This window comes from Sander vitreus, chromosome 10 (genome assembly GCF_031162955.1).
Source record: "Sander vitreus isolate 19-12246 chromosome 10, sanVit1, whole genome shotgun sequence".
Classification (NCBI taxonomy): domain Eukaryota; kingdom Metazoa; phylum Chordata; class Actinopteri; order Perciformes; family Percidae; genus Sander; species Sander vitreus.
This window is the reverse complement of record NC_135864.1, coordinates 4,448,590-4,470,808: the sequence shown is the minus strand read 5'-3', so window position 1 is coordinate 4,470,808 and position 22,219 is coordinate 4,448,590. Positions and strand designations below refer to the sequence as shown.

The 22,219-nt window shown below is 38.5% G+C and overlaps 1 protein-coding gene and 1 long non-coding RNA gene across 3 annotated transcripts; one reads left to right on the top strand and one right to left on the bottom strand.

Moving 5' to 3' along the window:
* Positions 1-1,570: 1,570 nt before the first annotated feature.
* lman2 (lectin, mannose-binding 2) lies at positions 1,571-16,639 on the top strand. 2 transcript variants are annotated; one of them, XM_078260027.1, is made up of 8 exons: positions 1,571-1,957; positions 5,460-5,578; positions 6,093-6,210; positions 10,058-10,137; positions 11,472-11,633; positions 13,235-13,349; positions 15,179-15,298; positions 15,649-16,639. In XM_078260027.1, exons 1-8 carry the CDS (start codon positions 1,822-1,824, stop codon positions 15,807-15,809), a joined length of 1,011 nt encoding a protein of 336 aa, XP_078116153.1. In that variant the 5' UTR covers positions 1,571-1,821; the 3' UTR covers positions 15,810-16,639. The 2 variants fall into 2 exon arrangements, with proteins under 2 accessions (XP_078116153.1, XP_078116152.1); XM_078260026.1 differs by lacking the exon at positions 10,058-10,137 and adding an exon at positions 9,911-9,993 and having other exon boundaries at positions 1,579-1,957.
* Positions 16,640-18,020: 1,381 nt separating this feature from the next.
* Positions 18,021-19,090, bottom strand: LOC144524056 (uncharacterized). The gene is made up of 2 exons (XR_013502576.1): positions 18,155-19,090; positions 18,021-18,118 (listed from the first exon to the last, which is right to left on the bottom strand). It is a non-coding gene; the product is annotated as an uncharacterized LOC144524056 (long non-coding RNA).
* Between the last annotated feature and the right edge of the window lie 3,129 nt (positions 19,091-22,219).

Sequence of the window (22,219 nt, the reverse complement as noted above, 5' to 3'; positions counted from 1 at the left end):
GGAGAGGCCACGATGACATTTAAGACGTGATTCAGATGGGGAGACAAATATAAAGTTGGACTGATCACTTAACTGAGTTTAGTCTCATCCCACATTATGAGATGTTCTGCTGATGGGTGATGCAGACAGACATAACTGGCATTCTTGTTAAAGCAGAAATGGATGCTGAGCAGGAGAGAAAACACTGTTTACGACAGCCAGATAACAACCCTCCTCACACTGCGACAGAGAAACAGCAGAGCACATGTAGAACCCGCTCGTCCTGTTGTTGTCAAGGCTCAGAGTTTTCTGCAGACAACAAATATTTTTGCAGTAATAGAGCGAAGGGGACTTTGTTTCTAAAGCTTTGAGATCTGGAGATGTTTGGACGTATCTGGGGATGAGAGAACTGCAGACAGCACTACCTGCATTCATGGTCAACACAAACTCTCAGCCCCTCAAATAACTTGGTCTTGGAAAGTTGTTTCTTTGGTTCCAGAAATCTATCTAACGGAAGGTAAATAGTACTTGCAGCATTCCTTCTCTGGTAGGATATAACCAGTGCTGGAATTGGGCCAGTGCTCATCAGTAACACCACTTTCTAATAGGTGCTCATGGGGCTAGGCCTGTTTAATGCTCAAAAAAGCCAACAATGAGAGGTAGCAAATGTGCATTGTGAGGTACAATACAGATGTTACCCGGTTCAGTTGGGAAACTGCTGGATAAGGGCTTAGATTTCTTTCAGGGGCCTCGGAAATCCTCTGTCCATAAATGGTTTGCACAGAGCCCTGCAGCTATCAGGGGTACATTCATTGATAAGTAGTACTCATTAGTATAATGGAGTAATTTGTACGCCTAAAATAATCATTCTTGGGCATGAAATGCTGCATGTGCATGCAATGCAATTCAGGCTACTGGCATCACTGGGCATTAAAAAGCATTGTTATCCTATCAACATATCCATATCAATCCATTATCTATACCCAGCCTGTTAGCCTTTGCAGGGTTAGAGAGGGCTGAAGCTTATCCACTGGCACTTGACAAGAGGCAGAGTACACATGTGTGAAATACACAATATAATTATACTTGACTTTGATGTGGAATAACATGCAGGTTACTATGTCTGCAGTTACTTATTTTGCCACACACACAAAATAATAAATATGTTAGTTTGCTTAATTGTTATGCTTTGACCAAAATGTATGAATGACTACTGCTATAAAATAATAGGCCTATACAAACAATGAACACATAATGCATCAGTTTGATCCCACTATCTAAAATGTATAATATGGGCCTGTCAGATATATACTAACGCCTGGAAATGTAATAAACTCTTTCACTCTATATAGCAGGTGGCTACACTGTGTTGAGTTTCGTTAGACCACACTGTATCCCTGGACCAGAGAAAACTTCCCATACCACTGTACCAGTTTTTTTGTTGCCTTTTGTCGCCATCTAGTGGGAAAAAAGTACACACCAAGTGCTCCCTGATTGGCTTAATTTGCGATGTGCTGGTCTCTGATTGGCTGGTGAAACTCCTGTCGTCTACAAATCTCTTCCGTGCGAAAACACAAAGAGTACAACGCTTCCTCCGTATGATTTCATTTCATTTACATCGTGATAATTAGAATGTATGTACTGCTAACATTTTGGTCTTCATACAAGTATGATATTAAAATAACGCAAGGGAAAAAATACGTCCCACCTGTTTAGGAAGTGGGAAATAAACGTCGTACTTGTGTTGTTTCATTCCGGAGGATAATAGAGGAGGGACCAGCTAGTTTTGAAGAACATTTCTTTTTTGTTATTAGAGTTTCTCGCCTAGGCTGTTTGAACAAAATGGGAAACTTTAAAGGATTTCTGAGCACAGCACTGGTCTTTCTGATATTCGAGTTGTGTCTGGTGTGCTGTGATATGACGGACGGAAACACAGAACATCTGAAGAGAGAGAACTCGTTAATGAAACCCTACCAAGGTAAGACGGCTCAGTTAGCTCGTTAGCTAACCTGATGTTCTATCCACTCTTTCGTCTTTCTCTGCGTTTTAAAAGTTATTAAGCGGCATTAGCAACTTCATGGCTAATTAATGTAATAGGATGTCGTATTACGGCACATTCATAGGAACTAATTGTATAACTATATAGCTGTTATATACGTTAAGCAGCCAGGGCTGTATCACATAAAAAGTTAGTGAAATTGCTATTTAGCCAAACACAATACATCTGCGGCTCAGAATGCTTATCTATTAAAAAACTTCCGGTAACACTTTATTATAACCATAATTTATAAATGGCGAACTGATAGTTAATTAAACTTGAGTTTATAGTTATTATACTGTATGCAAACAATGGAATGAACATTTATAGTGCTTACTAATTATTAGTATTACTTATAATTTAAGTTATTTTATCATTAGTGTGGTATAAAATAATTAGTTTATACATTTAAGATAATACTTTGTCAATGGTTAATAATTGTTTGGTAAACAATTTATAAACATTATTTGGATGCTATTATTAAGTTGCAACTAATGCTTGTAAACAGTAAACTAACTATTAACTTATGTTAAATGTACCATTGATTTACCATTTAGCAGTGCTACCAAACGTCATACTTCAGTCATACCAGCATTGCTGGACCTGTTTAGCTACTTATCTTTGACACAACATTAGAAAGACACACTTGGTTCGGCAAAAATGTCAGTTTACAGAGTTAGTAACACACACTCTCGGTTTTGGATCATACAAGTGACTTTATTTAAGTGACATACTTCATTATAGCTGGAAGATGTTCGAAATGTTCAAAACCCTCTAAGACACGTGTCAAACTCAAAGCCCGCGGACCAAATCCGGCCACTTGCAGGTTTTGATCTGGGCCGCGTATCAATTTAGGTTCAAAATACATTTTGGCCCATCTAGTTGTGCACCAACTGTAAACTGTCGTTTTTTTAGGTCGGGTAGAATCTATCTTCCTTGACTCTCGTTCATATTTTTTTCAAAAGATATGTACCGGAATAAGAAGGGTGTGACTTCGGCCACTTGTTCGTGACCTCCTACTTCTGAATGTATCGACTGGAACACTCTGATGCGTATACTGCCCCCATCAGTTCTGGAAGAGGCGCAGCACCGATGCTGCTAACACTGGCATCTTTACTAATGGTGCCTATGGTGCTTCAAAAAAATGGGCATCGTCGGTGTTTTGTTATTTTAGAACCGGAAGTATCGGTTCTCGTGACATCCCTAGCTGTGAGTGGGCTTTTAAAATGTCATTTTTCTTTTGCTTGATTTGTTAAACCCTATGATGGCCTATTTTTAGGGCTTTATGTCGACCAAACTGTAAGGGAGAAGGCTATATGAGACATACAGTTTACTGACATGCTTTTATTTTGAAAAAGTCAACTATCTTTGACTGTATTACTGCATGTGTCTGGCCCTTGATGTGATTCTCATTTTCCAGTATGGCCCTTAGTGAAGTTGAGTTTGACACCCCCCTGCTCTAAGATGAAAAGTTGCAGATAAAGCGAGTGTAGCCCTGCACGCAATCAAATAGTTTGCAGGTAAACGTTACAGTTAAGTAGGTCAAGGAGTGCACTGCACACCGCAAGAATTTAATTTGAGTCAAAATATCTGTAGATTGTTATGACAAAATGTGTTAAGCTCCTTCAACACACACTGTGAGGACACGGAAGTGTTTGTTCAGGGCGTGTGCAACATATCAGGTACTTCCGTCTTTTCATTCTTAAACAAAAGAAGCTCGCAGCACAGCCCTACTCATGAGGGAATAACAAACACAACCAAACATACAAATCATTTATTTCAGAGGAGGTCTGTGACAAAATTGGATTTGACAATTTACTTATTCTTATTCTATGTTAATCCATTAATCAGTAGTCCTAATAGTCATATATAATCCACAGAAATATTTAAAACAGTCAGTTCAATACAAATTTGACATCCTGATAACGTAATTTCGATAGTAAACATTTATACTTATTGATAATTAGGCAATCGTCACCCTAGCATTACGCCAACTTTGCCATAGCCATTCTCATAATACCAAATTAAATATATTGTGAGTGAAAGACCATTTAAAGGACAATTCTGGCGCAATATGAACTTAGAGGTTAATAACACGTGTACAGAGTCGACCGTTCTCTGGGATATGTTTTCATGCTAATCGAATGTGCCGCTAATTAGCTTATAATGCTAGTCGTCGGGGCGTGCAAAAGTAAAAAGAAATCGCTATTTCTACACCACTAACAAGGCTCAAAATAGCACCACACTTCCACGGTAGCATAATGAGGGTCCCTACATGGAAACTGAATCATTGAGAACTTTGTAAATGAACGACGAGCGCTGTGCAACCAGTAACATACGTAGCTCAAGCACGGCGTTCGTCGTTCGGCCGATCGTGACTGTTTTCCCAAGATGGCGCCTGCCTGTATACCGAACGGTACGGTCTTTATAAACTATCTTTTTAATAAACTGTCTGTACGCTTACAAAGTTCTCAATGCTTCAGTTTCCATGTAGGGATCCTCATTATGCTACCGTGGAAGTGTGGTGCTATTTTGAGCCTTGTTAGCGGTGTAGAAATAGTGATTTCTTTTTACTATAGCCATGCCCCGACGACTAGCATTATAAGCTAATTAGCGATTTGTGCTAAAACTGGTCACATTCAATTAGCATGAAAACAAATCCCAGAGAACGGTCGACTCTGTACACGTGTTATTAACCCCTAGGTTTATTTTGCGCCGGATTTGTCCTTTTTAAGAGTTTAACACAGTAATCTCAAAAGAAAAATATCTGACAACTACTTCATTCTTTAAGGAGTAAAGTAAAAATTGTGATTTGGTATCACGGTAATTCCACTCAGGTGAAAAGAAACCTTATGAATGCTTTTTAAAAACCAACTTTACGAGAGGATGATCAATCGAATCAACATGTTCTTTCATTGTTGTATATTGAGTGTGCAGGGTTAGGGCTACTTGTACATGACAAACGTATTTGGCTATTGCTAAAGATTGATGCAAACTACTTTCAGTGTGTATGGTGTAGTACATTCTATTTCACATATATCCCATTTCTAAAGGTTGCCATTTTAGTCAAGAGCTTCTTGCTGCACCACATGGTTGCACAATAACTGTTGCGTAACCATCTTGTTCTACATGTTTTCCAACCAAGGCTTGCATATTTGCTCACCTGAAATCTAAAATGACCAGATGTTTTGAATGCAATTTGGTGTGACGATGCTTACATAGGAACAGCACACACTGCGAAAGAGCCCTGTCCTGGAAACCTTTAACTGGGACACTTGGACCCGCACAGTTGTGCAGCCTTTTCTGCTCCACAAACAAAAGCTACTTGTGTTTCTTTGAAAACTAAAGTTGATATTTCTGAAAAAGAAAAACATGAATGTCTCTCCTGTCCGTCACATCGTTGTCTGACAGTGTCTTCTCCTGTCATCTGTTTGTCTTGCAGGTGTTGGCAGCAGCTCTAGTAGTCAGTGGGACTTCTGGGGAAGCACGTTGGTGACGAGCTCATACGTCCGACTCACTCCGGATGAGAGAAGCAAGCAGGGATCCATCTGGAATACTGTGGTGAGGGAAAAACTACAAACGTGGCTCATATCTCCATTGTGACTCTGATTTATTGTCTTTTATATCCAAGCTTATGATATTTCATCTTTGAAGAGTATAAATTCTCCATCAGGTTAATCTAAAGTCAAAATCATAATAATAATAAAATCATATTTTCTCTATTTCTGTGCAAGGAAAAGATCTTTACAATATAAAATGAGCTCACATTAAATCTTGGTGCATGAGGGTAAAAAATGAATGTGCAAACCAGTAATTAAAGGTGTACCTTTTTACATAATTGATGTATGAATGATTGTAAACTTGACATTTGCAAATTGTATTCAGTCCGGGTTGTTTCTGGACAAAAGTGTCCTTTCTGCTGACTTATATATAAAATGAAATACTCTACAAAACCTCTTTGAAAATGGCTGATGTTAGAAAGACATCTATACTGGTGATGATTGTCTATCTCTCATGCTTATTTCATAATGCTACCATAGAAAGTAAATACTTCTGTTCTCTTTATGGTCTACAGCCGTGTTACCTGAAAGACTGGGAGATGCATGTGCACTTTAAAGTTCATGGGTCGGGAAAGAAGAATCTCCACGGCGACGGCATCGCTGTCTGGTACACAAAGGACAAACTGCATCCAGGTAATATTGGCTTCTTCAGCCTCATGGTTCTTTACTACTGAGTTCATACTTTTGTGAAAGAAACTCACCCATTTGGATCTTACTTCATTACACTTTGGTCCTTCTCCCAAAGTGTTTAAGTTTGGATTTACCCAAAATGCAATACTCACCTCCTGTTACCTGCAGCTCCTGCCCTAACTGTTAAGCTGCGGCAGCTGCTTTTTCTTTCCTTTTTACTACTACTACCTTGCAATATTTAAACAGTGTTTCCCACACATCATAGACTAATTTGTGGCGGTGCGCCATACAATCAACACCGGCCGCCACATATTGCGTTTCGTTATTCATTTTTCTTTTTTAACGCTATTTAAAACACGCAGCGTATTCGTTCAGCTGCATTTCCTTTCCCTGCTCTCCTCCGTCTCTCTGTCGCTCACGCGTCTCTCACAAACACACAGATACACACACAGCCCCCCCCCCCCCCCCGTGCACACAGCGTCTGTCTCCATCAAAACGAGAGAAGACGGCTGGCGAAATTCACAAGTTCACGAAAGATTGATGTCTCGTGATCACCTTTACACAATCACACATTCAAAAGTCCTATACAAATATTTTATATTCTGTATCAGGAAGTGATACAGCGAGACTATCCAGTCAATTTACCAAAACATACCCCTCCAATATCGTTTATGTCTCCTCTACAACACCACGGACAACGAGAGATTCATCTTAGAGGTGGAAAAACATAATAGACATCGCACATGCTTTTTTTTTTTAGGACAACACCAGAAAAGAGAAGGCACAGAGTTTAACTGTAGCAGTGCTTGGAGTGGAAGGTAGATACTAGCTTAATAATAATAATAATAATACATTTTATTTATATACTGCTTAACATGGTACTCAAAGACACTTTACAGTAAAACCAGCATATATAGCACATTAAAAACAGATAAGCAATGAAACCAACACATAAAACAAGTATATTAAAAGCAATTAAAAACAATAAAACCAGTAACTATCAGGTGAGAAATGTAAGACTATTGTATGTGGAAATATAATCTGAAGAGGTGTGTTTTGATTAGTGTTTTGAATGTGTCCAGGTCAGTACAGTCACAGATGTGTATGGGTAGGGAGGTCCAGAGGGAGGGACTGCAATGGTGAAAGCTCTGTCGCCCCAGGTACGGTGCGTGGTCCTGAGTGGTGGGGAGAGGAGCTTTGCGTCAGAGGAGCGGAGGTTACGGGGGGGAATTGTGGCGGTGGAGCAGGTGTGTGAGGTAGGAAGGAGCCTGGTTATGGACGGCTTTGTGGGTGAGGAGGAGGACATTAAACTGGATGCGTTGGGAAACAGGGAGCCAGTGGAGGTTCTGAAGGATGGGAGTGATGTGATCACGGGAACGGGTGTGGGTGAGGAGACGGGCAGCAGAGTTTTGGATGTATTTGAGTTTATTTAAGGCTTTTGCAGGTGAATAATAATAAACACGTGATTGTTCTGTAAAGTACTTGTAGAGACAATATAATCTGCGAGTCGGGCAGAAAGACGCTCCGCTCCTGAGACGCTCCTGGTGTGGTGTGGTGCGTGGCGGAGGACGGAACAAAACCCGCGGCGCAACCGGAACGCATCACAGACGTGCCCAGTGGAGAATCGGAGTTACACATCATGCTCCACAGAAAAGCAAAGTGTGTCTGAATGAGGAGGAATGCCATCTCTTAGCTGAATGTTAGAACAGCCACAAAACTCCGGGAACAAAGTCCAGACCAAATGTTTAAGCCATGCATAATATATTTTACTAAGAGCTACTAAAGTACTAAAAGCCCAACATAATGAGACTGCTTTCTCACTACTCACCTTCATGGTAGGGCTGCACGATATGAGGAAAATATGCGATATGCGATAATGTTATAGATATTAAAGTGTACTCAGTTCTGCCTTTCTGCTGCTTTCAGTATTCTGCTAAAATACAACACATTGCTTGTTGAATTTAAAACAAATGAATGGAAATCATTTCCATCATTCTTTTACTAAACAACATATAAAAGGCACCACTAAAAAAAAATGACAGTTACATTTTAGAGTACAGTTTTCTACTGATATTGTCTTTTGCGATAGTTTGGAGCCTTTCGCAATATTTTTATTGTGCCAGTTAATATTGCGATGATGATAAAAAAAAGATACATTGTGCAGCGAAATTCATATGATCGTTGCATGGCAAAGCTAAAAATAGCTAGGCCTGCTTGGTATTTAGTTGGATCACTTATGGAAAAAAAACATGTAGGTTGTGAAATCACAACATAGACTACTGCAGTTTTCAATTACTGCATGCCAACACAAGAAACCTGACCTTGCTTGTCATTTTATTAATTTGTGCATTTGTAACCTTTTTGCTTCTCATTTCCTTATTATTGTATTATTGTAAAACGGAAAGAACGCATCACAGTTATGAAAAGTCTGTATAAGGTAAGGTGATATGGTACGAAAGCTACAACTCTGAGGAATCTTCCCCCCCCCCCCCCCCATTTATCATTTTCACAAATAATACAACATTGTCCAAAGGACCATTGCATTAACAGTGCTGTTTCAACCAGCGGATAAAAAGAAAAGTTGAGTGTAGATTATCAAAGGCCACTGATAATCAAAGTATTCCTTATGAAAGTTGACAAGACAAAGAACGGTAAATGCAGAAAAATAAACAACGTAAATCTAAAGATGTGTTTGTCCCAGTCATGCCAACTTGCCCCTCCCTAAAATGCTAAAATGCTACACACTGAGCATTAATAAAAACTCATTGTGCTCACTCCATCAGAAAGCCCCCCCGTTATGTCCAGATGTTTGTGTCTACAATCTGAGGTTGCTGTCATCGCTGCTACCACAGAAACACTACTGACTAGAGCTGTAGCACTTCCAAATGTTACAATTAATTGTCTCAGAAATGTGATTAACAACATAATTGTCTCTTTCAGTCAAATTTTAATAATATCAATTAATGTATCACTTTTTTTAAACAAATTCAAGTTTTGAATGAATCCAAGGATACATCTTTAGGTTATATCACTGTTATGTGACCCAGATAATGTAATAACAAATACACAGTCTATAAAGTAAACCACGCCTCTTTATTATCATAAAACATTTTTTCTAACTGTACCCCCAATCATTTTTGTTGCTATAAACGTGTTTAAGGAAAAGTGCCAACAACTAACAATTGAAATAATAATAAAAATATATAGTCCGATCAATGGTCTTATATAATTACAATATGGCACATCTAAACAAAATCAAAAATGACCAGTCATACACCTTAAGACCTTAGCTAATGTTAGAAATGAATTGCGGTTAAACGAAGAAACGGTGATTATGTTAAAAAAAAAGAAAAGAAATTGACAATTAGAAAAATATGTAATAATTGGGTTGCGCTTTACTTGAAAGTATCTACATAAGAGTGACATGACACTGTCATGAACGTGTCATAAACATTATAAACAAGTCATGAACGTTTATGACATAACACTTCTTTTAGTAAGTGTTATTCAGTTTTTGTCGTGACAAGTTATGGTTAGGGTTAGAGTTAGGGTTCATGTGTCATGACAGTGTCATGTCACTCTTATGTACCTTCAAGTAAAGTGTTACCAATAATAGGTACAGGCCCACTGCTGACCACATAAAAAGTGTCTCGAGTTGTGTGCCCATCTCTGTTGTCTCACCCCATCTCTGCCTCCATCCTAGGCCCTGTGTTTGGAAACCAAGATCAGTTTCTTGGCCTGGCTATTTTTGTGGATTCCTTCCGCAATGACCTCCATGGAATGGATGTAAGTGTGGTGTGTGTGCGTGTGTGGGTGGCTCGAGGGGATTGACCAGCTTGTTTCTTTGCAGGGCCTGTGTTTTCCAACAATGCTCTCTTCCACGGGCTGGCCGTTTTTATAGATACTTACTCTAACGATGATGCAACAGATGTGAGTGGTTGCTCAGGTTTTACTCGTCAGCATGCTGTTTTACGTCACTTTAAAGTGCTCATATTATGCTTTTTGGCTTTTCCCCTTTCCTTTATTGTGTTATATATCTTTTTTTGTGCATGTTATAAGTTTACAAAGTGAAAAAGCCCAAAGTCCCCCCCCCAAAGGGACTTACCATCTCCAACAGAAAACACTGTTTACAAACTGCTCCAAACAGCTCTGTTGTAGTCCAGCCTTTACTTCAGAGACAAACGTGGTCACTTTGGAACACACGTTATAATGCTCGCCTAGCTGCTAGCATGGCACGCCCTCATACTCTGCTTCTGACTGGCTAGTAGTCCTTACCTAGGTACTGCGCATGTGTGACTCCCAACAAAGATGGAACAGAAGTGAGATGTCTCACTCTGTAGCTAAAACAGAGAGCTCAACACACAGGGTGAAAAGAGGAGCTGCAGCAATGTGCAGTACAACAAAAATATGGTGTTTTTTGAAAATTAATCCATGTAAACCTATTTAGGTACAACCTCTAAATACAATTATGAAACTGAAAATGACCATAATATGAGCACTTTAAATTCCAATGTTGTCAGAACGTTTTAAGCATGTTAACATTGCAAAGCCCGCAGAATTAATTCACATTTTCACATATTGTTTTCTCCAGCAAAAAAATCTAATCACACATTTTACATTATTGAGCACGAGGGCTCTTTGGTAGTAACCTTGCTGTTTAAACACTTTTAAATATCTTTAAGGAGTTTGCTTTGATTTCACTAGAACTACTTTCACATTGCAGCTGAAAATGTCCCATTTTTTCCAAGCACGTTGAACTAAAACAGATCCTGATTTGATTTACGTAAACGCACAAGTCAAAGTTTGTCAATGTTGCAAGCTATTGGAATGATGGCAAACAGTAAGACTTACTACTACTCACAAAACATGTAGTTTGGTTCAATTACTGCATTTAAAAGTTGAATACACATATTGTAACCAAAAATCTCAGGAACAAGTGTAGGTGAGGAAAAAGGGTATCGTCTTTGGTAACTCGGAACACAATATTGCTCAGAGTTCATGCTGTCAGTTCATAATGTATTAATGTCAGATTTTTGTTCTGAATAAACATGAACAGTCATCCAAAACATCCGATAAGACTAAAAATGCCTGCAGTGTGAAGGTAGCCTTTGTCTGTATATGTATAACATGTAACCTGACGTGTATCATGCTGCTTATATTCTTTTTCTGTGTTCATTTGTGCATCAGCTTTATTTAAGAATATGTATATAATGCCGGTTTTAAAAAAAAACATGTATTTGATGATTCTTTCTGTTCTGCTGCAGCGTTCCTTCCCGTACATTTCGGCCATGGTGAACAACGGCTCGGTGAATTACGACCACGGCAAAGATGGCCGCTCGTCGGAGCTGGGAGGCTGCTCGGCGGAGATCAGGAACAGAGAGCACGACACGTACCTCGCCATTCGCTACTCCAAAGGAAGACTCACTGTATGTAAAGAAACTCCTCTTGTGTTTTCTCAGTGATACATTACATAGCTTCTCTTCATTTTAGTTCAGTTAGGTGAACATTTTCAGTCTACGCTGTTCACAAGCATTTTGAGAAATTTGGGAGAAAAAGTTACTGTTTAAATATTAGGGGTGTAAGAAAAAATCGATTTAGCGTTTTTGAAAATCGATACAGTATTGCGAAATAAAATATTGCGATACTGTATCGATTTTCAAAAACGCAATAACTATTTTTTATTTTTAGTTTACGTGCAAAAATATTCATGTAAGACAGTGGTTCACGTTTATGTCGTGTTTAAACCCCCTACCGCTAGATGGCTATGCTGAGACACACCACTAGTGTCTTTGCCTAGCAGTGCCTGACTTTTTGCTAGAAGCTAACAATGTAGCTATGGCTGAACGTTGGCCTACTTCAGCATATAAACATTAGCTCACTAAGAACCTGGGAACCACAATCCCAAACTGGCAGTTTGATTTTCCGTGTACTGAATTGTTTACCTAAAGTAAACTTCTTTGACTTTTATGCACATCAAGTCTTTTTTTAAATATTAGTTTTTCTAAAATTATACTAAAAAATCCCAATATATCGCCTTACGCACAGTATCGAAATATATTGCAATATATTGAATCGTGACCCATGTATCCTGATACATATCGTATCGCCAGATTCTTGCCAATACACAGCCCTATTAAATATATAATACATACTACTATACTATCGACATATTTAAGTATATAATATATAATATAGCATAACATAACAAAACCTAACCTAACATAATATGACTTACTCATGTCGTCTTTTTGCCCTGTAAAGAAAATATATTGTTGAGGCCGTGTTGTCTGGATTCAGTTTAAACCATTTTCACCCAAAATATAGTTTTCTATTTTTTAATAGCCTCGTTACTTTGTAATAAATCTTGTAACTTGTTGCCGTGCTGCAATGCACACTTACATCCAGTCTATATCTTGAGAAATTTAAGGAAAAAATGCACGGTTTAAATATATAATCTCGCCATATTTGAGTACACTATAATACAGCATAACATGACATAATCTAACCTAACATATTATGGCTCGCTCATGTTGTTTTTTTTGCTCTGTAAAAGAAAAAGTATTGTTGAGGCCATATTTGTGTCTGGATTCAGTTTAACCGTCATGTTGTCTTCGGGTCAAATTTGACCCGTTCTTTTATATCAGAAAATATGGGACGTCAATAAAGCGCCAAAATGTAAAACACGACAAAATGTTAAAAAAGCAACAAAAAAACCCGGCCAAAACCACAAAAAAAATGTCAAAAATACCCAAAAACATAAAAAAGTGACAAAAACATTGGAAAAAAGTGTGAGAAAAAAACGTCAGAAAAAGCGATTAAAATGTTTAAAAAAGTGACCAAACCAAAAAAAAAGTGTTTTTGTCATGGTTGACGGCTAGACAACACAAGGGTTGAACACTTTTTCACCTAAAATCATTTTTATTTTCGTGTTTTTTTTATTTTTTAATAGCCTCGTGTTTTTTGAATGAATCCTGTAACCTGTTGCAGTGCTGCAATGCATCGCTTACATGCCGTCTATATCCTGCAGGTGATGGTTGATGTGGAGGACAAGAATGAATGGAAGGAGTGCATAGACATCGGAGGTGTTCGTCTGCCTACCGGATATTTCTTTGGTGCCTCAGCAGCTACAGGAGATCTGTCTGGTAGGTTCGGAAGCTGTAAACTAACAAACAACTAAAGTAACCACTTATCATATATCCCGTATAAACAACCAGTATCCATTACTGTTGTAATATATTTGAATGTATAGAAAGGATAGCCCCTTGAGATGTAGCATCTCATTTTCGTGGGCGGTCCTCCAAATACAAATGTACATAGTTATAAAACACACAAACAGAACAGTGTTACATAACAAACATACACTACAAATACACAGATACAGACAGCTTGCACACCCTCTCTTACCCACACCCCCAGCTGTTATACAACATAGAAATTAGATACAGTAATAACCTGGATAATAAATCAATTCCATAAGAATAAAGAACAGTTGAAGCAGTATGTCTTCAGCACAAATAAACAGAAAAGTCCTAAGTATACACAATTAGAAACATGGACAGTTTGGTTTAAGATAAGAAAATAAAGAACGGTACTTCGTAATAGATCCCAGCGACACAGGAAAATGATTCCAATCAGAAGGAGCTCCATAGTTGAATGATCTGCGTCCAACTTCTTTGAGAATTCGGGGGACAAGAAAAAGGGATTTTGCATATGTCTGAGTGGATATGAAGATCTACATGGAAACAAAAACTATTTCAAGTAGGAAGGGCAGTTGAAATAAATACATTTAAAGATGAACTGAACCCAGTGAAGTTGCCTTGTGGATTTAGGCTGTAGCCAGTTAAGTGATTCATACATAAAACAATGGTGAGTTCTGAATGGACGCCTCAAATGAAATCACATCCATTAAAAACAGTGTTGGGAAGGATACTTTCAAAACGTATTCCGTTACAGAGTACAGAATACATGCCCAAAAATGTAATTAGTAACATATTCCGTAACGGATTCTGATTACTTGGATTACTTCCACATTGAATTGCATTTTATAAGTGTAGGAATGCGGCCATCACATACAGCTTACTAAACCTTTTCTGGTGTGTTCTTCTGTTCCAACTGGCTGAATGTGTACCTGAACAAGCAGATAGATTTTTGTATTTGTAGTCCCGAACTGCATACTACAAAAATCTAACCGCAGTCTAAGCTACCACAAGCTAATTTTAGCTAACGTTAGCTATCATGTCAAACGGAGCTAGTCAGTCTTTCAGCGGCTCTGGGGCTAGTAAATCAGCACATAGGAGAATGTAAAGTCACACGTCAACTATAAAACAGCAAGGTGACCAGTAAAACTACAGCAGACGACTACCCTTGGCTAACAATAACTTACTTTAAGATGCTTCTTCAGGTTGGAGGTGGAGTCATTTGGACGCTGAAAGGAGGTTGGTTGCTGGCAAGCAGAGGTTGCACTGCACAGTTATATTTCGTTCTCCCTGTTCTTTCTTTAATGTGAAATGCTGTTTGAATTTCCAAGATAGAAACACATTCCTGCCCTGGCTCTGTTGTGCCGTTTCCGACTCCATTGTGACTGATCACGCAAATAGCAACTTTTTTATCGTTTTCATATAGGGGCTTCTGGGAAATGCATGGAGTTGCCTTAATTTATTCAGAGAGTGAATAAACCCGTGAAACAGAGAAGTATCGTCATGTAATCCATTGATTTCAACAATGTAACTGTATGCTAAATACCAACTATTTAAATTGTTACAGTTACTCATAATTTGTATTTTGAATACGTAACGCCGGTACATGTATTCCGTTACTCCCCAACACTGATTAAAAACAACATTAAGAGGATTAAGATTAGTGTCGGAGGTGTTCTAATAGACAGTATCAGCGGAATCAATAATAGGCAGTATCAACTATTTCAGCTTTTTACAGATTTGTCTTATAGTTCACCTTGAACATCATTTTCCAGATAACCATGACATCATCTCTATGAAGCTCTACCAGCTGATGGTAGAACACACCCCCGAGGAGGAGAACCAGGACTGGACAAAGATCGAGCCCAGCGTCAGCCTCCTTAAATCCCCTAAAGGTAGATTTCAGTTGTCCCGTGTTCCCTATTTGAAGCTGTTTTTCTCTGCGACGAAACCGAGCCAAACAGGCTAAAGACCCAGCGTCTGAACCAGGAAATAAATAAAGATGGTTTGGTTTACAGTGTATTTGGTGACATTTTTCCTTTTGTTTTTAACCATGACTGTTAGTTCTTGCTGGTACCAGGTATCTGTTTTATTACCACCTGTGTGCCCATTAGTTTATTATACTCTATCAAAAGCAAGTTTCCTGGGACTTACTTATAACAATCATCCACAAATCAGACAAGAAGTCATGAAATGACTGAAATGAACATGAAAGTGAAAATGTATTTCCTTCTTCCTTCACAAGACAACATTGACGATCCTACTGGAAACTTCCGAGGCACGCCCCTCACCGGCTGGAAGGTCTTCCTGCTTCTGCTGTGTGCTCTGCTGGGAATCGTAGTGTGCGGCGTGGTGGGAGCTGTAGTTTTCCAGAAGAGACAGGAGAGGAACAAGAGGTTTTACTGAGGAGAGAGAAGAAAGGAGAACCTTATCAGAGAGGTGTTTTGTTGTGGAATGAACTGTTTCCAGATGACAGATTGAGCACATTCAATGTGAATTTTTTTTCTAAAGATTGTACAAATGTTTATACCTTCGAAGCACTGCGTTTGGAGCGAATTATGGTAAGTTGTGATGTTGGTAAGAAGGCGCAAAACTAGTGGCGACCATTATGAGTGACCCTGATCAAGGCTGTTTTTGTTCTCCATGTGTTCATTAATTGCAGGGTTAGAATAGAATAGACTGACTGTCCTTTAAAAACTTTTGGCAACTTTTGGCACAGAATAGTAATTTAGATCTTTGTCTTCCAGGCTGTTTTAACTAGGGATGCACCGAATCCAAATTTTTGGGGTTCGGCCAAATACTGAATCCACTGGTTAAGATTCTGCCGAAACCGAATACCAAATCCTCCTCCCATGCTCAGGCCATGGTCTGGTTAACACACATTTTTAGCTGTGACTGTCCTTCCTTTGCCGTACCTGAAGTTGCTGCATTTTGGCTGCTGTCTGTAGATTCCTTCATGTACAACTCATATTCTTTTGGATGTTTCATACGCAAATGTTTTAACAGCGGCGATGTTGTGTATTGTTTAGGGTCCTCGCCACCACAAGACAAATCACCATTGCAAATTGAACATGTGGCTCGACTTGAATGGCCGCCTTTTGACTGAAAGTCCTGCCAAACAACACTGTTTCTGCTCACGAGTTCCATTTTCACTTTCTCACAGCCTACTGCATTGAACACTCCACCTACGTAAACACCTTCCCGTAATCAATGGCGGCGTCATTACGTCGACAAGCGTAGGGTTCGGTTCGGTGGACAAAAAATTCTAAGGTTTGGCAGAAACCGAACCTAGTCAAAAAGCCCAATATTCAGCCGAAGCCGAATCCTGGATTCGGTGCATCCCTAGTTTTAACTGATTATTTATTGGATAAAGAAAGTAGCTCCACACACCCGAAATAACGTCTGATAAAAAACAGTATGAAATAATCGTGACAACCACATCCACATTAAAGCTGCGGGAGGCAGAATAATTGTTTTTTTAAAATGCCAGATTTGAATTAGAGAGGGACCTGGTCCTGCAGCTCTCTCCCCTCTCTCCTCTCTCTCTCCACCCCTCCCATTGGGCGAGCAGCACAGGCCCGCACTGGCTTCATACAGTACCATTTACGAGTACTAAATCATTCATTTAGCCCACATGACATGCCATTAAATGGAGGCAATTCTACGAGGATGACCGCCCCATTTTCTTTGTAAAGCCCTTTAAGATGACATGCTGTCAATCAAGTTGCCTACATAACCATGAACTTGAATTAGCCCGCAGCTGTGAGCTAGTGCTAGCAGAAGGCTAAATTACTGGCTGGTCTGCCGCGTTTTTGTTTCCTCTCCCACCGCCAGCAGTGTGTCCTCGTTCAGATGGCAGCAGTTGGCGGTGCCGCAGCTTTGGCCTCAGGTCGTCATAGCAGGCTGCTCACCCCCTGACTCGTGTGCTCATCTTATGCTTTTTGGCTTTTTCCCTTTCATTTATTGTGTTATATATCTTTTTTGTGCACGTTATAGATTTACAAAGTGAAAAAGCCCAAAGTCCCCCCCCCCCAAAGGGACTTACCATCTCCAACAGAAAACACTGTTTACAAACTGCTCCAAACAGCTCTATTGTAGTCCAGCCTTTACTTCAGAGACAAACGTGGTCACTTTGGAACACACGTTATAATGCTCGCCTAGCTGCTAGGGTGGCACGCCCTCATACTCTGCTTCTGACTGGCTAGTAGTCCTTACCTAGCTACTGTCAGGACACGCCCTCATACTCTGCTTCTGACTGGCTAGTAGTCCTTACCTAGCTACTGTCAGGACACGCCCTCATACTCTGCTTCTGACTGGCTAGTAGTCCTTACCTAGCTACTGCACATGTGCTACTCCCAACAAAGATGGAACAGAAGTGAGATGTCTCACTCTGTAGCTAAAACAGAGAGCTCAACACACAGGGTGAAAAGAGGAGCTGCAGCAATGTGCAGTACAACAAAAATATGGTGTTTTTTGAAAATTAAACCATGTAAACCTATTCTGGTACAAAGATGGTACTAGATTTAATAAAGCCTGAACATAGAGCCAAGGAAGAGGGGCAGAAGTCAAGTTTTCTCTCAAACCACTTGAATTACAATATGGTTTTATTATGATGTGGTTATTATGATTTTTTTTGCCCAACAATGCCAAAAATAAAGTGCCTACCCCAGCTTTAAAGTCAATAGCATTAGCCTGTGTTTGTTCTAAACCCTAACCTAACCCTAAAGGCTCCACGTCCTGTTTATTTGAACAAACAAATATCTGATACCACATAGCCCGAAAGTGTAAAGCTTTACAAACTAGGAGAATCACATCTATGTTATGTCAGGGTTAAAAAGGTTATAAATCAGAGTAGCAAATCTACATTGATCTGAAGAGATTATGATTGTCACTTAAATAATTATCTCTGTAAAGGACAATGGTGTCACGGCACAAACCGTTAACATTTAGCTTGATTTATGTTATACTGTTTAAAATCTGGTAAATATGAATGATGTTTTCTGAAGCTCTTACTAATTGCAACAACTTCTCCCTAATATTTTACAGCAGGATAAGGCCAATTCAGTGAGTTTAGTGCACAAGTGGATTGATCTTGCAAACTGCAAACAACCTCAAACTCTTTGGCTGAAATATTTGATGCTTCTTTTTCTTTTCCTTGCAGGGTCTTTTGATCAGCATTTTTCGGTTTTATCCAGAATTTGCCTTTGTTATTTTTACTATGTGTTTGTTTTTGGTTAATAATGCTAAATTGTGACAGAAAACGTAAATTTAATTCTTCACTATAATAAATGATAGAAATCATCAACTGCTACATAACAAGTGATTAATAAAAATGCATGCATACAATGCTAATTATACCGCTTACAGAACATGAGTTGCTAAACCCTGAAGTTTATGAATGGATTGCTCACATATCACATTTCCACCGTCTTTCAATATCATGATTGTTTAGTTGGTTTTCTTCCAGCTTACATTACAATAGCGTTCCTGTTTGGTTCTGTCTTTGCATTGTTAAACCTTTAACAAAATGGTAAAACTAAAATTAAGGATTCGATGACACCTTTGTACTTTCAGCACAGCTGAATTGCAGATTGTCTTTTTGTTTAGTTTTACGTTTTTAGAGTCAGTGTTCTTTTTCCTGTGTTCTTGAAACCGTCAAGTATTTATTTCTGCCACATGAGCTGGTTTTGTGATGAGACTTGAAACGGCTCCTCAGCAGAAATAATGTAATAAAACGGAGAAAAAAAAGAAACCATTTCACTGTTAACTGTGGTGTGTTGACAAGTTTTGAACACTACTTAAACTCGAGTAATCTTGAGTTAACAGAAAATAGACCTACCCCCTGTGTATTCAAAGCAGTCTCTTAAATGCCAGGTAAGCCCTCAAAGACTTACTATGAACTGTGGAGTTATGTAAAAAATTGTTACACTGGAGATTCTGTAAATCTGACCCCTCCACTTTTGTATATAATCTTAAATGTCATATTTTACGACATTGTGAAATGACAAAATGAAGCTACAACAAATACAAAATACTACAGTTTCAAAAGTAAAAGTCAGGATGCTCAGTGCCTCCCTTTTAAAGTGCTTCATAATTGTATACATATGGATTATATTATAATTATAGATTAGATTATACATATGGATATTTATGGATTATTTATATGACCATAATATGTATTGAAATGTTGTAGCTGTTGGGTAGTTTAAGCAATAACATTGATATCATTGAATAATGTGTCATATTTTATAAGATCATCACATATAAGATTTTTGTGAAATTATCTGCATTTCACTGTCAGGTAAATATCTTGCAGTAATATCCCCTCTGAAATGTAGGGGAGTATAAAAGTATGCAGTATAGTGAAAATACTCTGGTAGAAATAAGTTACTTAGTGATGGAAAGTAAATAAGTAGATAGACTTACAACCATCTCATAGAGTTAAAAGTAGTAACCTAGCTAGCTAAAGCCAATAAACTCTGCAAGAGTAATCATTTTAGCAAATATGACTCATAATATAAATATATATATATTAATATTATCACTCATAATAGTAATGCACTTTATTCACCACTAAACAGTTACGGAGTGCTTTACATGGTTGAACCACGATTAAATCATTTCAGAACTCCAATCAGGCAAATCAAATCAAGACAATTAAAATAATACGCTGCAAAAATAAAATACACAACAATAATATATTTTTTATTTAAAAACAATAATCGTAATAGTTTTGAGAATTGATTTATAAGAGTTTCAGAGTTGAGTGCAAAAGCACGGTTAACGTTCTGAGCCTTTAGACCTTTTTTATAATATATCCAGTTCTACCATGTCTAAACGTAGCTAGCTTGCTAACAGTCCGATAATGCAGCTTCAGAAAGGCTTATCAATGGAAGTAATTGTGTTTACGCGACTTCCCAGTTGTATTTAATAATATCACCACGTGTAGGCTTCAAACATTTCAAGTTAAAAAAAATGTGTTCTGCTGTCGCGCAATGGCTTATTCAGTCAAAACCATCATGACTGACCACAGTGATGCAGATGATCGCCGCTTCACTTCAACATGCTAATCACAAGTTGATTTCTCTGTTCAGCTGCTTCGTTTGGTTCGTGTTTTTTGGCTGCTAATTTCTGCTCATATCATTTTACCTATTATGTGCAGGACTCTTTGTATTAATTGTGAATTGCCATAAGCTCTTGTTTGGTTGTTGCTTGGCTGACCTGTGCATTGTGAGGCTTCCATGCTGTTGGAACTAAATATAATACTAACAACTCAACTAAATATTTCAAAGATGAACACTTCTATTTCACCACCTACATGGTGAGGAAATAGAAGTGTTCATCTTTGAAATATTTAGTTGAGTTGTTGACTCTGTAGTTCAAGGTGATTGGTTAGGGTGTAAATATAACTGTTGTATTGCACAAAACCATTCAGATATTTAATAACCTGTAGTATTGTCTTCATGGGAAACTCAAAACAATGGGGTTATTTGTCAGCTTGTTTTAGTAATCTTTATTAATTAGGCCTACATTTAAACTGCTGAGCTCAAGCTCTAAGTCATGGATTTTTGTAAGCTTAATGTGTTTACTTTTATAACTACCTGCTATATTGCTGATGTGCCCTAGCCTGTTGCTGTGTATCCGGTGGATTGATGGGATTAGATTGATCCATCTCACTTTACTAGATCTCCTATTCCATTTTGAAGGAGAACATGTGGGTACGGTGCACTCATGCTTTTGTATTCACTTAAATAAATCAGTTCCAGATGAGTTGGCTCACTAAAAAGCAGCTTAATGTAAAGCATCATGCAGGAAAAAGCAACCTGTGTGCACCACTGACAACAGTAAAGCCAAAGTATCTCTACTGCTCAGTAGGAGTACGTCCCCAGTACAGTAATGTTTCCCCAAGGTGTGCTCTACAATAGTAGGTATTATCATCAAGTTATAACCTGTTTGTATTATTACATTCTTATACTATTATATACTTTTCTATCTACATTATGTAGGCATCAGCATGATTATTGGGGCTGATAGATTCTGGATCTTCAGGCATTACATGACATTGACCCCAGCCAACATATTTCATGGAAGTTATGCATTTTAATTTGGTACAACAACACTTTACACATAACGTTTTTTTTTTTTGCATATTTGTCCATCTTCTGCACTTGTTATGCAAGTCAAATTGAGATTTGCATTGAGAATAATGTTCTGCCTTTAACCACAAGATGGTGACATAGTATTGATTTTCATCCCCTGCCAGAATAGTGCAATTGTGTCTCTGTGTCTGTGTAGTCTATCTAAGATAAAGTAGGCCACTGTTCATTTTTGGCCATTGTTATCTTTTTCACCCCAAAGTGATTCACTCATATTCACATGTATAATGTTTACCTTATTAATTATTAAAGCAACACTCAAGGCTGAAAATTATATATTTTTTTAAATGCAGCTATCAGAAAGTACTACACACACACACACACACACACACACACACACACACACACACACACACACACACACAGATCCTCTTCATACCCTTGGGTTAAGTTTTTACAGATTATGTAAAAATCAGTCTTTTGTCAGCATCCCCCAACCCTTTATACACTAAGCTTAATGAGTATTCAAGCACCTCATAGAATTTGTGGCAGCCCACAGGCTCCACACACACAGCCTATCTAGCCAGCCCATCACATTGTGTGTGTGTGTGTGTGTGTGTGTGTGTGTGTGTGTGTGTGTGAGAGAGAGATATTTGGGGGCAGCAGTTCAAATAGCCCACAGTTTAATACTTCAATTTCCACACCTGGAAGCTGTGATTG